The sequence below is a fragment of the Pteropus vampyrus genome, unplaced genomic scaffold (genome assembly GCF_000151845.1).
Source record: "Pteropus vampyrus isolate Shadow unplaced genomic scaffold, Pvam_2.0 Scaffold4, whole genome shotgun sequence".
Lineage (NCBI taxonomy): Eukaryota > Metazoa > Chordata > Mammalia > Chiroptera > Pteropodidae > Pteropus > Pteropus vampyrus.
Window position 1 is genome coordinate 16,523,951 of NW_011888785.1, and position 16,461 is coordinate 16,540,411.

The 16,461-nt window shown below is 35.6% G+C and overlaps 1 protein-coding gene and 1 pseudogene across 1 annotated transcript in view; one reads left to right on the top strand and one right to left on the bottom strand.

Moving 5' to 3' along the window:
* Positions 1-16,461, bottom strand: part of CDK14 (cyclin dependent kinase 14) — a 546,209-nt gene that overhangs the window by 82,552 nt on the left and 447,196 nt on the right. Inside the window, exons 12-13 of the mRNA XM_011363849.2 lie at positions 9,387-9,526; positions 3,890-4,033 (exon numbers count right to left, since the gene is read on the bottom strand). Of these exons, the coding sequence (XP_011362151.1) occupies positions 3,918-4,033; positions 9,387-9,526 (256 nt within the window). The 3' untranslated portion in view covers positions 3,890-3,917. The remainder of the gene's footprint in view (positions 1-3,889; positions 4,034-9,386; positions 9,527-16,461) is intronic.
* On the top strand, positions 283-398 carry LOC111743205 (annotated as a pseudogene).

Sequence of the window (16,461 nt, forward strand, 5' to 3'; positions counted from 1 at the left end):
TCTACCCTGTTTATCTGGGTAAATACTACTTGTAGGAAATTATTGCTTGATGACTAAATCAAGTAGGTAAAGTCTAACACATTTTTTATTGTCATATAATGCTTAAATAATGTTGATTAGCAAAGAGAATATGTGATAAGGCAAGGAGAAGGTAACCAAAATTTGTATACAATTAACTTCTTGCATTTGAGGAAGTAGTTCCGTAGTGTAGCGAGCGGTTAGCATGTCTGCTTTACACGCAGAAAGTCCTGGGTTCATGCCCCAGTGGAGCCACAGCCCATGGTCTACGGCTGTGCCACCCTGAACAAGCCTGATGTCTGATCTTGGAAGCTAAGCAGGGTAGGGTCTGGTTAGTATTTGGATGGGAGACCACCTAGGAAGACCAGGTGCTGTAGGCATAAATAATAATAAAAAAGCAAAGAAAAAAATCTTCTTGCACTTGAACCAAATAAAATTTTTTCATGCACTAGACAGATAGCTGTATATTTATTACAAATTGAAGAGGGTCTGAATTCACCAGGCTGATTCACTGCAAAGAGATGTACCATGAGCACATATCATTTCAGAAAAAATTATAAAACATCTGTCTAAAAGATTAGACACCATTCTTATTTATTCCCTATACTCAGCAAAAAGAGAAGTAGACAGAATGACTATACTTTCTTGTCTGTTGAGAATAATATGTGGTGACAGAAAGAAATCTAACTGTAGGTGGTGAAGACACAATGCAATATGTATACGACTTACTGTTGAACTATACACCTGAAACTTATTGGATTATGTTAATCAATGTCACCATAATACATAAAATAAATTAATTAAAAGAAAAGAATAACTGGAAAATTAAGCTCAATTTATAACCTTAAATTAGTTTGGTATCATTGTATGCAAATTTAAGTGCTACTACTAGACATGGTATTCAACATAGCTTCTAGACTTTTCCTTGGGGAAAACTTCTATGTACATTTAAGGCTCTTCCAGACATTTAAGAGCGTCTTACCCTTCAACGCTGATCAAAAAAATGGGGACAGTCTATGTAATCTTTAGTCTTTTAACATCTTTAGAGATAACAAAATGTAGGAAGCACAGTATTATGATCATCTAATGACACCTATTCCATTTTTAACTTTGGTGCATGTGGTCTACTTTGCATTTAATTTGGTCAGAGGACTCAGAAAACAAAATTGCTTTCTGCTGCAAAGAAAAATAGTCCTCATTAGCTTTTCCACTAAGGCCAGTTTATGCAAATCCAGTACTATTAACTAAATAATGAAGTGACCTAGTATGCAAGTAAAGAAACAATTTGGCATTGAGGGATGGGAGAAAAATTAGGACCTGAAATATTTTTGTCTACTCAGACCTCGATCATTTTAAAAAGAGAAGTGATATAATGCATTTTCCATATTTCCTTCAGTGTATCTCTTCAGAGAAATGGTTGAAATGCTAGCCTTAGCCTAGTCTTAGCTTATTTGGGCCTTCAGTCTTTCTTCTCCTTCTCCTCCCCATTTTTTCTGGGCTTTACAAAGAACTGAGACATTTGAGGAAATTTTAAGATGCCACATCTTGCTCTAAACAATTCATCAATAACATCAAAATCTAGGGAATTCCGGTTTTTCTCTATGAATGCCCTTACTTACGTAGACTTTTTGCTCTATAATGTCTATAATTTGTATTCAACTATTGGTCAGAATAAGTTCCATTGCACAGGATATAGTAGGACAATATATAGGCTACATTATTTGATCTCTAAGATGGTCCCATTTGATTAGAATTTAAAACCCACAAAGGTGAGAAATTAAAATAATTTTTTTCTGTTGACAGAAAATTCTTAGAAAACAGCCTCCCTGAAGCTTTTCTGAGAAAAGAAAAATTTAGATGTTTCATCAATATAATGTTGAATCAAGCTGAAGTATTTGGATTTGGAAGAAAACAACAAAAACAATAACGATATTAAAGCTTTAAAAGTTGATGTGAAAAAGACAAAAAAAATTCATAGAGAAAATATTTGTATTATTACCAAATAATTCTATAGGAAGAGCTTCCACAGTGCAGATATAACCTTAAATTAGTTTAAAAAATATGCTGCAAAGAAAATACAGTTTTTCAAAGGCTTTCAAATACTGATGATTGCAGTTCTGAGCACCTTTTAAAAATCTATTTTCAATTAATTTTTGAGACTTTATAGACAATGTTCCTGTTCTGTCAGCTTGATTTGATTTTACAAGGAGAAGCTAACCTGAAACCGGTTCTAACAGCTTTGACTGGCCAGGCTCAGGTCAGAGAGAGCTCAAAAGAGCAGAGAAGAAAGGATACAGCCCTGCAATTAAAATTCAGACTTACTTGTGTGCATGTGTATATGAGGGAGAAGGCACAAATGAAGTCTACTTTTTGTTTGGTTCTACTGAATTGGCTACGTGATTTATAAAGCCAGGGGCCCTCATTATGGTAATGCAGGTTAAATACTTGAAAAAGCATATGCCTGCAACCCTCATGAATTAAAACCCTTCTCAGAACCAGGAGGTAACTGGTCAAAACCTCAGCCCCATTTTTTGTCTGAACAACTGAAATTCAGAATGGAAGTACAAATGCTACCGAGGGAGTAAAGTTGTGCTTCTAGGTAACTTTTTATCCAACAGGGAGATATAACCCGAAGAATGAAGACTCTTAGGGACAAAGTGGAGAGTTCACTAGTAACACTTCCTGACTGGCATTTGCACACGATCTTTAATCTGGGAATCTTTTACCACCAATCATTCATAAATCACCACCATACTCCTGAGAAGCCAAAACTGGCCCCCACACTAAGTGCATGTAAAAGTTAAGTCCAGACATAGCTCAAGGTATTGACAAGTCACCCACAAGACAAGGTGGACAGTTTAATTTGCTCTCTTTGCCAAGCTGCCAATTCAGCCTGTTAATATATTTTAAATTAAGAGAGAGGAGAAGAAAGAGGAGTTCTTCCAATGCTGTATACATCCTCCGATTCACTTGGACAAACCAAAAAAAAAAAGCCTTCCCTGAAAAAATGTTTGTTCTCTCTTTGCTTCAGAGAGTTATATTACATTGAATGAGAACATATACACAGGGGCATAAAATTCCAACAAACCTATACATTTCCATCTGGCAATAAAAAGAGACACGCCTTTTCAGAAGTAGCCGTCCTGTGCTTATTTCTGTCAAGCACATGTGATGGATGGGTCGGGCTGACATGCCCAGACATAACCTTGTTTGGATTATGTTTCCTATCTGTAGAATAGCAGAGGTCAAAGTATCGAATAGGAAAAAAAGCAAAACTTCACCATGATAAGGTCTGTACTAGGGGCCTGGCAGGAATCAGAAATGGGTGAAGTGGCCCACATGGCAGCTGAGCAAACCCAGGGAGCCATGTCCTTTCCAAGGGAGGCAGCCACCATTCAGGCAGACACACGAACTTCTGGCAGGAATGTGAACACAATCTCTCTAGAGCTGCTGATTTTTCCAGAAAAGCCAGAAATCTTTGTGTAAAATCTCCACATTTTAAAATGAAAGCAAATAATTTAAAAAATTGTGCAGGCCAAATAAAGCATGTCTGTGGCTTAGATATAGCCCAAGATTAACTTTTTACTCACCTCAATGAAGATTATATGAATAGTTAAAATGATTTGCTTCTGACTAAAATGGTTTGCTTCTGACTACATAAATGAAATACAACTTTGGTTAGAATCCAGTAGTGCCTGAAAATGTGGAAATGACTGACTGTATTCTGCCTCAGTAGAATCTGTGATAAATGTCGTAATGAACACAAGAGACTCATAAGATACTCAGAAAAAATAAATTTGAAATATTTCATTTAAAAGATCTATTTGATATCTATTCAATATTACTTTGCAAGTAAAGTAGATCACCTTACCTGTGCTCTCTTGAGAACGTTGTACTCATCAGTGCTTGCTATTTGATAGACTTTTGCCATAACTATTGTTTTTCCCAAAGGCCCGCATGCTTTCTCCAGATTCTGGCTGCAATCGTACATTTGGGACGGTAAAAATAGAAGACACTGTGGACATAATGAAAAGTTATCATTTATGTATTTATCGATGTATTTATAATCTTTTCTTTTTAAAGATGGATACTGAGATGCAATTTTGGATGTCTAGCACATGGAACATTATGGTATGTGTTGGTCTTTGGAATGTCACGTGGTCATAGCCACACACACATTTACACATATTTGCACACACATATGACAGGATAGTCTGCCTTCTCCTCAGAACCACAGCTCGGTTGATGAAAACATATTTTGCCGTTTCTTTGTGCCATTCTCTCATTCATTGAAGAGATATTTATTGAGCCCCACTCTGTTCTAGGATTTTGGCATCCTGCAGTGTATAAATCAGAACAAAAAGAAATTCTGTTTTTGTAGATTCCGTTTGGGGGAAACAGATGAAAACAAACAAATCTATCAATTAGTAGTAAGCGTTATGATGAAAAAGAAATCAGAGAAGAGAAACTGGAAGTCCTAGGGTGGAAAGAGGTCAGTGGAGGCTTCCCTGATGAGGTTCATTTGAACGGAGACCCAAAGAGTGAGAGGGCAAGCCATATCTGTATCTAGAGGAAGAGGAAGCGGAAATACAGAAAGAGGAAACAAACAGCAAAAGTTGACTCTCAGGAGGCAAGAAGAGAAGCAGGCAGAGCAGTTAAGAGGCTACTGCAAAAACACAGGTGAAAGAAGACGGTGAGTGACTTGGAGCACAGTGAGAGCAGCAGAGAAGTGAGAAGAAACGCGATTCTGGATATATTTTGAAGGTAACACCAATGGGGTCTGTGGAAGAACTGGGTATGGGTGGGACAAAAAGAGTCAAAGATAACTTCCATCGACTGGAAGAATGACATCACCATGTATTGACAAGAGGAAGACTACAGAAACAGCAAGTCTGGGGGGAAAAGATAAGGAGCTCAATTTTGGCAATATTAACTTTGAGATACCTATGAGATGGCCAAAGGGAGATGCTGAGTAGTCAGGTGGATATGCGATCTGGAGTTAGGAAAGATGGGACTAGAGATAAACGTTTGGAAGCTGTCAATGTATAAAACTCGTTTACATACAAGATTGGATGATACCATCTAGGCTCTAAGGAATGAATGTAGATATAAAGATTTAGGAGTAAGCCCGAGGGCATTCTAACAGTGAGAGGAGTGGCAGGTTAGGAGAAATCCAGGAAGGAGTCTGAAAGGTAGAGGCAAAAGGAAAACCATGGGAAAGTCTTGTTCTGGAATTCAAGTGAGTAAATGTTCCTGAGAGGAGGCGGTGGTCGATGGTGTCAAATTCCGCTGATGGATCAAATGAGGGCTGGGAAAAGACCTGGAAAACAGTAGTTTTGGAGTCTTGGGTGTAAAACTCTGGTTCAAAAGGATTCATGAGATAATGGAAGTCTAGAAATTGGAGGCGGCAAATTAAATAGATTTGAAACGGGTGTGCTTGTTTTATTTTTAAAAAGATGGCATGGGGCTACATTAATGGTACAATGTTGTTTTAGGATAATACAGAAGGCATATTTTGGAACATGTAGGAAAACTTGCAGACACTATAGCTGGAATGGTCCTCGAAGATCACTGCATCTCTAAATGAGAAACTGGAAGCGCACAGAGCACCAGGCACTTCTCCAAAGTTGCCCAGCTAGTTACCAGCGGAACCGAAGCTAGAATCCAGGTGGTTTGATTCCCAGTTCAGTGCTCTTCGCACTGCACCAATTTGTTGGCCTTCTTTTACTGCAGATCTGAGTTTTGTGAATTAGCAAATGAATGTAATAAAATCAAGGACTCTGCGCTATGAAGTGTATTTTGTTCATTTACTTTGACAAGGGTAGTTCGGCTTCAATAATTTATGTAACTTGATAGTATACACAGGAGAATGCCCTGTGGTGTATTTGAAAAAAGTAATGAATTTCTTCTAAATCAGCCTTCCGTTTACTTCCCTGCAATTAAATCTTTGTGAAGAAGTGGGGCAAGGCTGCTGGGGTTTCAGGGCAGAGGGAGAATGACAGGGTACCACTAGAATTAGCCAGCTTTAACTGCCAGATCCCCAGGTAACTGTATCATTATTCTTGTTTGAAAATTTAAAATTCCTGCCTCACTGGCACACAAATATATTGCTTCTAAGTTTTGGTGTTATGTAAATTGATGAGATTTTAAGGAACAGAACAATAAAGAAAGATATTATGTTGTTATATGTTCTTTCAAAGCCAATAAGTCTGGCATGAGTATACAACTTCATTTTTATATAATCCATGAAATGACTGCGGTGCTCTATACAGCCAAGACTCTGACGACGCTTGACACTCTTCTCACAGGGTCCGATATATTCTAGTAGCCGAGAAGGCTCAAGTCCACTTTGAACTTATTTTCGTTCCACTCTTCTTCCTTTAACCCAGTTTTGTTTTCTGCTTGCAATTTTTTTTTCTTTTTGTGGACATTCTTTAGAAAAAGCAACGAGTTATCTTAAAGAATGTGAGTGCTATGGACTGAATTGTGTCCCTCCCAAATTTTATATGTTGAAGCCTTAAACCCCCATTGTGATGGTATTTTGGGATAGGGTTTGGGGTAGTAGTGATTAGCGTTAGATGAGGTCATGAGGGTGGGGCTTTCATGATGAGAACAGTGGCTTTATAGGAAGAAGAAGAGAGAAAGAGATCTAAATGACTGTCCCTCTGCCGTGTGAGGACACAGTGAAGTGGCTGTCTGCCAAGCCAGGAAAAGACTCTTACCAGGGCCCAACTTGTTAGCAGTTTGATCTTGGACTTCCCCACCTCCACAAGTATGAGAAATAAATGTTTGTTGTTTAAGCCCAATAGTCTATGGTATTTTGTTATAGCAATCTGAGCAGACTAATGCAGTGAGGTTCCTGGAACTGATGAATCTAAACCATGATTTGGTTGCTAAGACAATCCATTTACTGGTTCTGCAACACTTCTTCCCAGGTAGACTTGCTACCAAATCACTTTGAAAAAGAAGTACACGAGGGTATTGTCAACATTACAGTCATTTACCAGGTGAACTTTTACAACACTTCATACTAATGTAAAATTGTATTTTAAGAATTTCTAAAAACAGTTTGCAGAATTTTAACCTAGATAAGAGTCACCAAAACTAGTCATGTTGCCTAAAAGAACTAGTTTCCAAAAAGTCTCCAAAATCTCAGAATTCTTTGTTTTGTAAACATGTTTACCAAGACTACCACGTTATTCTAAGTGGAAATGACTGTAGTATTTAATACCGGAATTGTCCTTTCTTGTGACTGGATTTATGTTTCATAATGATTATCTACTAGACACAGAAATAGCATTTCTGTAACTCAAAATTGTTACCAGAGGCATTTAGTAGAATCTTGCTTTAAAAATATAATGATTTTTCATCTTTATTCTCCCCCCTTCAAAAGGTTTCACTGCTCCTGATGTTTAACGTTATGCAAAGACGTGTTTCTGCCAATGAATATCGCCTTATGGTTACGCTTCTGCAAATAGCCTGCTGTGAGCTGATAAAGGGATTAATGCAGCCAAAATTCTTAATCTGTGAAATTACAAATTAAATTCTCATATTAAAAATACCACCCTGAGGTATTTTTTGTGGTTTTAATTCCCCTCTGGTGTTCTGCATACATTGTGCTTGTTAATGATGGGGACAAGGCTGTCTCTGATGGCAGCCTGCTGCCGAGTGATAATGTGTAGGCATTTACTTACTGATAGAAACTGGATTTAACCACTGGCTGATAAACTAAGTGGCAAGTGGGTAATAAGTCCATATTAACAGAAAAGTACTACTACAGAATTCAGGATTCACACACCATCAAAATCCTGGCTTAAATGCAATCGTGGAGTCAGATGGGATTGAGATGTCACTAAGGAGGAGTGATATCGAGTTACAAGTTACAAGTTATAAATGGGAAAACAAATCATATGTTTGAGTTTGATGAGCCATAAACTAATGAGCCCTTTTTTTTTTTTTTTTTTTAGTACAGGAAGATATGTCTCCAATTCATTATTTTTCCATAGGGATTTCACCTTTGTTATTTTTTTAATGTGGACAGGTGTTTTAACAGGCAGTGGCTAGAATTTTAGAAAGGAAGTAGGGCAGAATATGAAATAAATATGGGCTGATAATATATGAAACGTTAAAGAAGATTTACTAAACATAGGGGAAGTAGTGGATTAATATATCTATGGTTACTTTAGGGTAAAAAAAGTAATTAAAATTAAATGTGGGATTATCAAAAAAAGATTTAGGGTAGGAATACCCAAGAGGCATTGTTACTTAGGACTTAATTCCAAAATAAAGGGAATTGTTGTCAAGGAGAATCCAATACTACAATGGGAGGAAAAGTCTAAAGTCCAAGAGATTAAAGAAATAATGTGATATATGTACCTGGTAAGTGATGTATCCCCAAGGATTAATAAGAATATTATAAATGCCTATGTATATAGGCAGTACTTTGATTTTTAAGGCAATTCGAATGAAATTGAGAAGAAATATCTCTAATTGGCATATGGAAAGAACGTACTGCCATTGGAAAAAAATGCTCTTACTGCAATAGTGTTTTGCAAAATTTCACAAGAATTCTGTTTCACACTTTGGAAGAAAGATGAGAACATCCCGGCCATAAATCCTCCCCCAAATATTTAAAATGTAATTGAAAGAGGCTGTGTAAATATGAACACTTTTGTAAAAGCAAAACAAGGAATGTGTTTTGTTTTAAAAGATCCAGAGAAGATCTGTCTGAATGAATATCAAGAGCATTTGTAGTTAAAACGAATTACATGTCTTCAGTTCTCACATGTCAATTCAGTGCACTAACCAATTGCTAACTCTGTTCGTCAGCTCACTGCATAGCAGCACTTTTTAAGGTTATTGTTACAATCAAGATGGTCGCTGAGAATCAAACAGGAATGAATCATTTCTTCTCTGTACTGCAGCCAGTTAAACAGTACTGTATGCATAAATATGTAAATCATATTTTCCTTTTCCTTTATGACTGCTCAGATCATTTTTGCGGGACACACACATAATCAAATACAAAGACATGCAGCTGCAGACTGCAGAGCAGAGATAGCAAAAAAGGAATCCATTTTCTTCCTGTGTCTGGTAAGCTAGCAATCGAATGGCAGGATTCCACTAAATATATACACACACAATCCCTTTCCCTCATGTTCTAGTTCTCTCTCTCTCCCCCTCTCTCCCTCCATACACACACACACACACACACACACACACACACACACACACACACATATGGCATATACAAACATAATCTTACACATGTACATGTAAACATATTAATCTCTTTACATGTATGTTACACAAAGATGCTAAAATGATGTCCCTGCTTTGACTGGATGTTGTGGATTTGTCCTACTCACTATCGGTCAGTTCCCATAGCCGTGGAGGCAGGTCACTAAAATACTCGTGGCTCAAGGCAGCCTGTGCCGATAGTCTGTTCTTTGGGGAACATTGTAGGAGCTTGGAGGCCAGATCCTCTGCATGATTCACGTAGCTGAGCCTGAAAACATAAGCACAAAATAGAGAAATCAGAACAAACATGAAAAGTCACTAAATAAGACATAAGGCTTGCCTAACCTTTCTGGTCTTATTTATTCCTGGCCAAGAAAACAAGTTAAATTACCTGCTGAAAATAAACAGAAGCTGAATTCACCTTGGTTCTTAGAGTATCTGTTGCTCTGAATTGGCTTTTATTCTTTAATCTTAGTCTCATTGATTTAAACTATCCCTGCTATAAGCAAAGGGTTGATATTTTCAGGTTTGAACTAGGTCCAGAGGTAGAAAATTTCAGACAATAATTTATCAAATAATTGCCAGAATTTGTTCATAAGATCTATGTACTGCATATACATCTGGAAACACTTATAGGAAAATTAATACAAAATACCTAGGAGAATTAAAACTACTATTAAATTCTCTAGTTATTAAAGTTACTTTTTCTCTAAGAATTCACATTTTCTTACATTGATTGAATCTAAAATTGTTGGAATAAGTACACTGTCAAATGTCAACAATCAGAATATTAACATGCAGGTTAACAAAGGGATATGCTTAAACCATAACGGGGCTGAATCAATTCAAGATGACCTTTAGAACAACAGTAGATAGAAAATATGTGTCTCTGGATTACCAAAAAGGCAGGGAAGTAAAGTCTTCCATGTGGTACAACTCTCAAATGGGTAGCAGACCACACAGTCCAGCTCAGCCTTGCTTTTCATGGACTCTCTATTCCACTGCTCAGTGCAAATAAGCCCGGAGAATTAACATAATAATAAAAGTATTCCTAATAATGGCTACCATTAATGGATAGTTGAACATGTGTCAAGCACTTTCCTACTTAGCTTTTGCACTCTCTCATTTATTATAGTCCAATAAGGCAATCCTGTTCCCATCTAATAGCAGTGGAAGCTAAGTGGGAGTCAGAGAAGGTAGTAGATTGCTTAATTAGCAGGTCAAAAAAGGATTCAAACCCATCCAAAATTAACTCTAAAATGGCTTGGGGGATGTAAAGTACAGCATAGGGAATATAGTCAATAACATTATAATAACTATGTAGGGTGCCAGGTAGGTACCAGACTTATTAAGGGGATCACTTCATAATTACATGAATGTCTAATCACTATGTATAGTTGTATACCTGCAACCAATTTAATATTAAATATCAACTATAATTGAGAAATAAAAAAAATTTTAAATAAATAAACAAAATGGTTTGCATTTACGATGCTCTTGTTTCTAAAGGCTTTACCCACAGATTCCTGAGTTTCTGCAACAAGGTGAAGTAAATGCAGCGATTCTTAAGAGCAGCCAAAAGACTGTGAAGAAAATGGTACCTACCAGTGGGTATTTGATCAAAACCCTTGAAGCAGTAAACACACAGGCAATACACATCTTTCATCAATGACCAACAACTCCCCAACTCCCCTTCTCAAGCAGCCCTTTAGTATTGATTTAAAATTGTTATTGGGGTGGGGAGGATTTGGAGTGAGGAAAAGGAAAGGAGGTAAAGGATTTGGGTAGAGGAAGAAAAAGAAAACAGAGCTAGGAAAAATATTACTCCAAAGGTCCAATCTAAGAGACCTCTCTATATCCACATGTGAAGGTCTCACAGATAGGTTCAGTGTCTGGCTGCTGCAATGGCTGTTTTTTGTTTGGTGGTTGTTTTTTAAACTGATGAGTGGATTGGTTTTAAATGTCTCCATCTGGCAAAGAGAAATCTGTCTGCAGGAAAAGGAGGCATTCTCCAAGTTCTCTATCATTTTTTCCCCTTTTATTTAAGGGGGGCCAGGACCATCCAAATTATTCCTTCTTCCTAAGACACTCTCACTATTACAAACTCTCATTAACATTTTTAAACTATCAAATGCAAAGTTTGAGGTAGGTAGACTTTATGGTGAAAAATTGCACTTAGATTGAATGCACAGTTTATATATAATCATGGTGAAAAACAGGTTGGTATTAATTTTATATAGCTTTGAAAAAAAGAAAAACCAGCAATGCCACTTTGAGACTAGATCTGAGTTTTAGTCTGGACTCTGTTACAAGAGCGATGAACCACATTACGTCTGCCATCCCTCCAGCTCCAATAAGCCATGAATCATACCTGAAGCATAGTTTCACTATTTTGAAAAATTATAAATATTTATAATTGTATGTTTTTATAATATATTGTTGATCACATTTAAGTTTAATACATATACACCTAATATAAGGAATTCACAAATATAAGACAATCTCATTTCCCATTTTCCAAACTGACTAAACCTGAATGTCAATGAATTAATAAAATGTTTATTTTGATATTCGGTTTATACACAAATATTTAAATTATACATATGCTTTTAATTTAGAAAGTTTGCTATTTCCTCACTTTCATTTCAAGAACTACTTTTATTCCATTCTTCACATGCGTTTTCAACATCAGATTCTTTTTGTCATTATCAGAACCACTTTTTGAGTCCATTCAAGTTGTCTGAGATATGACACTTGGGGATGTCCTATTTGGAAGTTTTATCCCAAGCCATAAGTGCACCGTATGAGAATGTTAGAATGGTTGTAGGTGGTTGTTTGCCCTCTTCTATTGTGATGGTATATTTTTAAATCTTCCTTGTAATTTCACCAATTTTTGTTTTATATATTCTAAAACTGAGTAATTAAATGCATAACAATCTAGCACTGTTATCTCTTCTTGATAAATTAAGTCATCAATCCTCCTGTAGTGACTCCTATTATCTTTAATAAAGCTTTCTTCTCATATTAATTTGATGACCCCTGCTTTCTTTTGTTCGATATTTGCTTAGTGTACCTTTTGTTATCCTACTTTTTAATGTTACATATCCATAATTTTACGGTGTCTCTTTCATAAAACTATACAGTTTAGTTTAATACTTATCTAATTAAATAACTCCCATTGTATAAGAATAAAATTTAGTCCATTTACATTTGTGATTACTGATATATTTAGAATTACTGCTACCATCTTAATCTTGCATTCTATTTTGATCTGCTTTACAACTTTTTTTTTTGCTTTTTATGCCTTCTTTTGGATTGAGCTTTAAATTCAACATTTCCATCTTCTGTTTTAGAAGTTATATATTCTATTTCCACATGTTTAGTGATTACTTTTTTCTTTCTTTTCTTCTTCTTCAAGCCATAAGTGCACCGTATGAGAATGTTAGAATGGTTGTTTGCCCTCTTCTATTGTGATGGTATATTTTTAAATCTTCCTTGTAATTTCATCAATTTTTGTTTTATATATTCTAAAACTGAGTAATTAAATGCATAACAATCTAGCACTGTTATCTCTTCTTGATAAATTAAGTCATCGATCCTTCTGTAGTGACTCCTATTATCTTTAATAAAGTTTTCTTCTCATATTAATTTGATGACCCCTGCTTTCTTTTGTTCGATATTTGCTTCTTCTTCTTTTTTTTTTTTTTTTGCATTTAAGTATTTATTTCAATGTTTAAACTCTCAGACTAAATTTTTACAAGCTGGTGGACACTGACAAATTATTTCTCCCAAAGAACTATAATCATATATTCCAGACAATATAAACATATGATTGAATTAACGTCAATACACAGCATCATTTTATAAATTACATAAGAAATTGTCAAGTATACAAATATTAAGTTACACAGCTCAACAGGAATATAAAATATTTGGTGTCTGCTGAATTCATTAGTAGACACTAACTTCTCTTTTTTTGCAAAAAAGATTGGGAGAGAAGGGAAAAAATCATACTTCTAATAAAAGTTGGCAAACAAATTCCAATAAAAATGGGGAAAATTACAGAATTTTCAGAAATTTTATGATTAAGAATTATTTTAGCTATAAAAATAAAGCATATCTACCTTTAAAAATATTTACTAAATTAAAGAGCATATTCCATATGTCCTATACAAGACAAGCAAACCATTTTGCAAAAATAATAGCTCACTCCCAACTCTCTTTTCAGGCCCTCTCTTGAGTTGCACTCCAAAGTGCAAACTTTAAACTAGTTTTAAGATGTTTTGTCAGTAGACATTAAAGATAAGTGGTTCTGTACAATGTGGGTTTTACATGAACTCTTCCACTAGAGGTTTGTGATTTTCAAAATCGAGGTTTTTATAACTGTACAAAATAAGATTTATAGAAAGACATTAAAAAATCGTCTTAAAGACTAGGTCAAAAGCCAACAAAATCAGTAGTTACACAAACGTGATGTACATCGTTTTAAGTATGGGAGATAGAAACATAAAAGTAGTAGGCAAAGAGCCATATATGTCCTACTATCAATGTTTGAAATGACTGAAGGGGTAAACCACAAACGATCTATTTTTCATAGTTCCTGAGATTTTAATTTTGTGTGATATTAAAAACACACAAATATCGTGCTGGGTATTTTGGCACCTAATGTCTCTAAATTTCTTATAGTTTGACAAGATTCTGGCATGGGCATAGATTTGAAGAAGACTTATAACTCAGTATTGCATGGTTTCAGAAAAGGTCAATTGATAAAAACGATAAACATGTTTTAAATGCTGAACAGCAAGAATTTTCTGCTATGTTTCTAAAAAGGTTGATCGTAATCCAAACACAGAGGCTGAAATTCTGCCAAGCTTGAGGTCTGATAAAATTGCTTATCAATATTCCTATGAAAACTTCATTACACTTATCATTCACCAAGCCTACATGTTGGCTAATAGTTTCGATAAAGTGGTTCCCATCTTAAGTTCCATTTCCAAGGCAGTAACATCTGGCAATCCAGTTTTATTGACTGCAATGGTAATTTCCATGACTACTGGTATCTTTGACATGCAGGTGCATTTTAGGACAATATTCTACAAATACGAAAGTTGACTACTTTTAGCTCTACTCTACTTTTGTCTTATATTTCATTCTACCTTCAATTAATGCTAGGGCAACAAGTATTAGAGCTCTCCCAAGACCTGCAACATGATGACAACGATGAAACAACTAGGTTCTTCAGAAACTTCGTTTTTACAAGACATAAGCAGTCTGGTTGAATGGCAGTGCACCATCAGATGGCCAGTCCAGAACCTGACACCTTCTTGCTCCACGAGAGCAGTTTTGTAAGTTGCTTCATATAACCTTACTATTGTGGTAATGCTATACTTTTTAAGTTTCTCTATAAATTTGCTTAAGGTCGCACAGGTGGGACTGTCTGTATCTGACTTCACAAGATTGGTTCATTCATTTGAGCCAATTTAGCTAAAAAAAAAAAAAACCGATAGGATTATGAAGAATTGAAATACAGAATACAGAAGTGATGTAAAGAATGATGTAAAGAAACTGAAGTCTACTTCAATATACTGCACTTGAAATCCTCAGTGCTTTGAGTGTGAGGCTGTGAGTAATGGGAAGTGAAATGAACTTCTCAACAAACAGTAGCATCTCTTTAATCCAGTAATGAGGCGATAGAAAGGAAGTTCCCCCAGGTTTAGCCCATCTAGGTCAGAACTCTTGTAAAATGCTTTCCTGATTTTAATTCAGTCCTCCTGTGCCCTAGTTAACCCTTCTTATGGAGCTTCTTGGTGGAATAGTAATGAATGTCTATAGTTTCACTTGTCTGTATAGAGGTTATACCGTGTTCCTGGCAATAATCTCCACTGCCCTTCAGAAATTTAATAAATATGGAGCCAAGGATGCCACAGGACCACCCAATCTGTGGCCAATGGTGTCCTCTTATGGAATAAGTTGGTTTAATTTTTTTTTTTTAATCATCAAAGATATCAAAAGGAACTTCCACACCTTACACCTTCACCCTCAGTTCTCCAAGGGAATGGTTTCTTAACTTTTTAACTTTTAACTTTAACTATTTAAAGTTTAGAGTTAAACTTTATCTTTACCCTCCTGCCAAACAATACAAGAACATCAGGACACTTTAATTCTGCTGACACAGTCTCATCTCTCATGTTATTATCTAATAGTTTATCTCTTGTTTTCTATGCTCTTTAAGGACACAGATTAAACACTGGTATTGTTATTATTATTTAGGTTTACCTTTGTTTATCATTTATTGAAATCATATTTCTTCTCATGTTTCAGACATTCTTTCTTGGATTATTATTATTTTTTTAATCTGAAATACAAACTTCAGAAGTTCTTTCCATGATGAAAGAATTTAGTGGCAAATTCTGTTTTGTTTTCATGTAGAATAATAGTTGGCTGGGGATAAATTCTAGGTTCAAAGCGTTTCCCCTTAACTCTAAAGATATTATTTCATAGGCTTCTGTTTTTGCAGCCCGTTAGCTCTTCTCTTCTGCCATATAGTTCTGCGATTGCAGTGTAAAGTATTCTTTTGATTTAACCTGCTCAGCATTCATAGCGAATTTGAGGCTTCATGTTTTTCATCAATTCTGGAAAAAAACTCAGCCATTACTTTTCAAATATTCTCTTTACTCAATTCTCTCTCTTCTCTCATTTTATAAGTCCAAGGTAATGCCATCTTATTAAATTTTCCATGTCTTTACTCAGTCTTTCATATTTTCCATCTGTTAGTCCCTCTGTTCTCCATTCAAGGTAATTATTTCAGAGCTTCTCTCAGTTCAACTATTATTTCAGAGCTTCTCTCAGTTCAACTCATTCTTTAATCAATTACATCTAATATGCTGTTTTCGCAGTTCATTTTTGTTATAAGTTCTTTTTAAGTCTTTGACAAATTTATGTGTTCAATTTTGATGGTTTCTTGTTCAAGTTTTAATTTTGATCTTTTATTTCTTTACAACATTTTAAATGTAGTTATGTTCTATGTCTCATAATTCTCAATATCTGAAGTTCTGTGTGAGGGGGTAGTCCAATTTTGTTGCTTGTGTAGCTGACCCTTGACTTTTTCTCATATGTTTTATAATTCTAAATTGTGAGCTCATGCTTGGCTAATGTTAATCTATGGGAATCCTGAAGGGCCTGGGTTGAGAATATCTTTCTCCA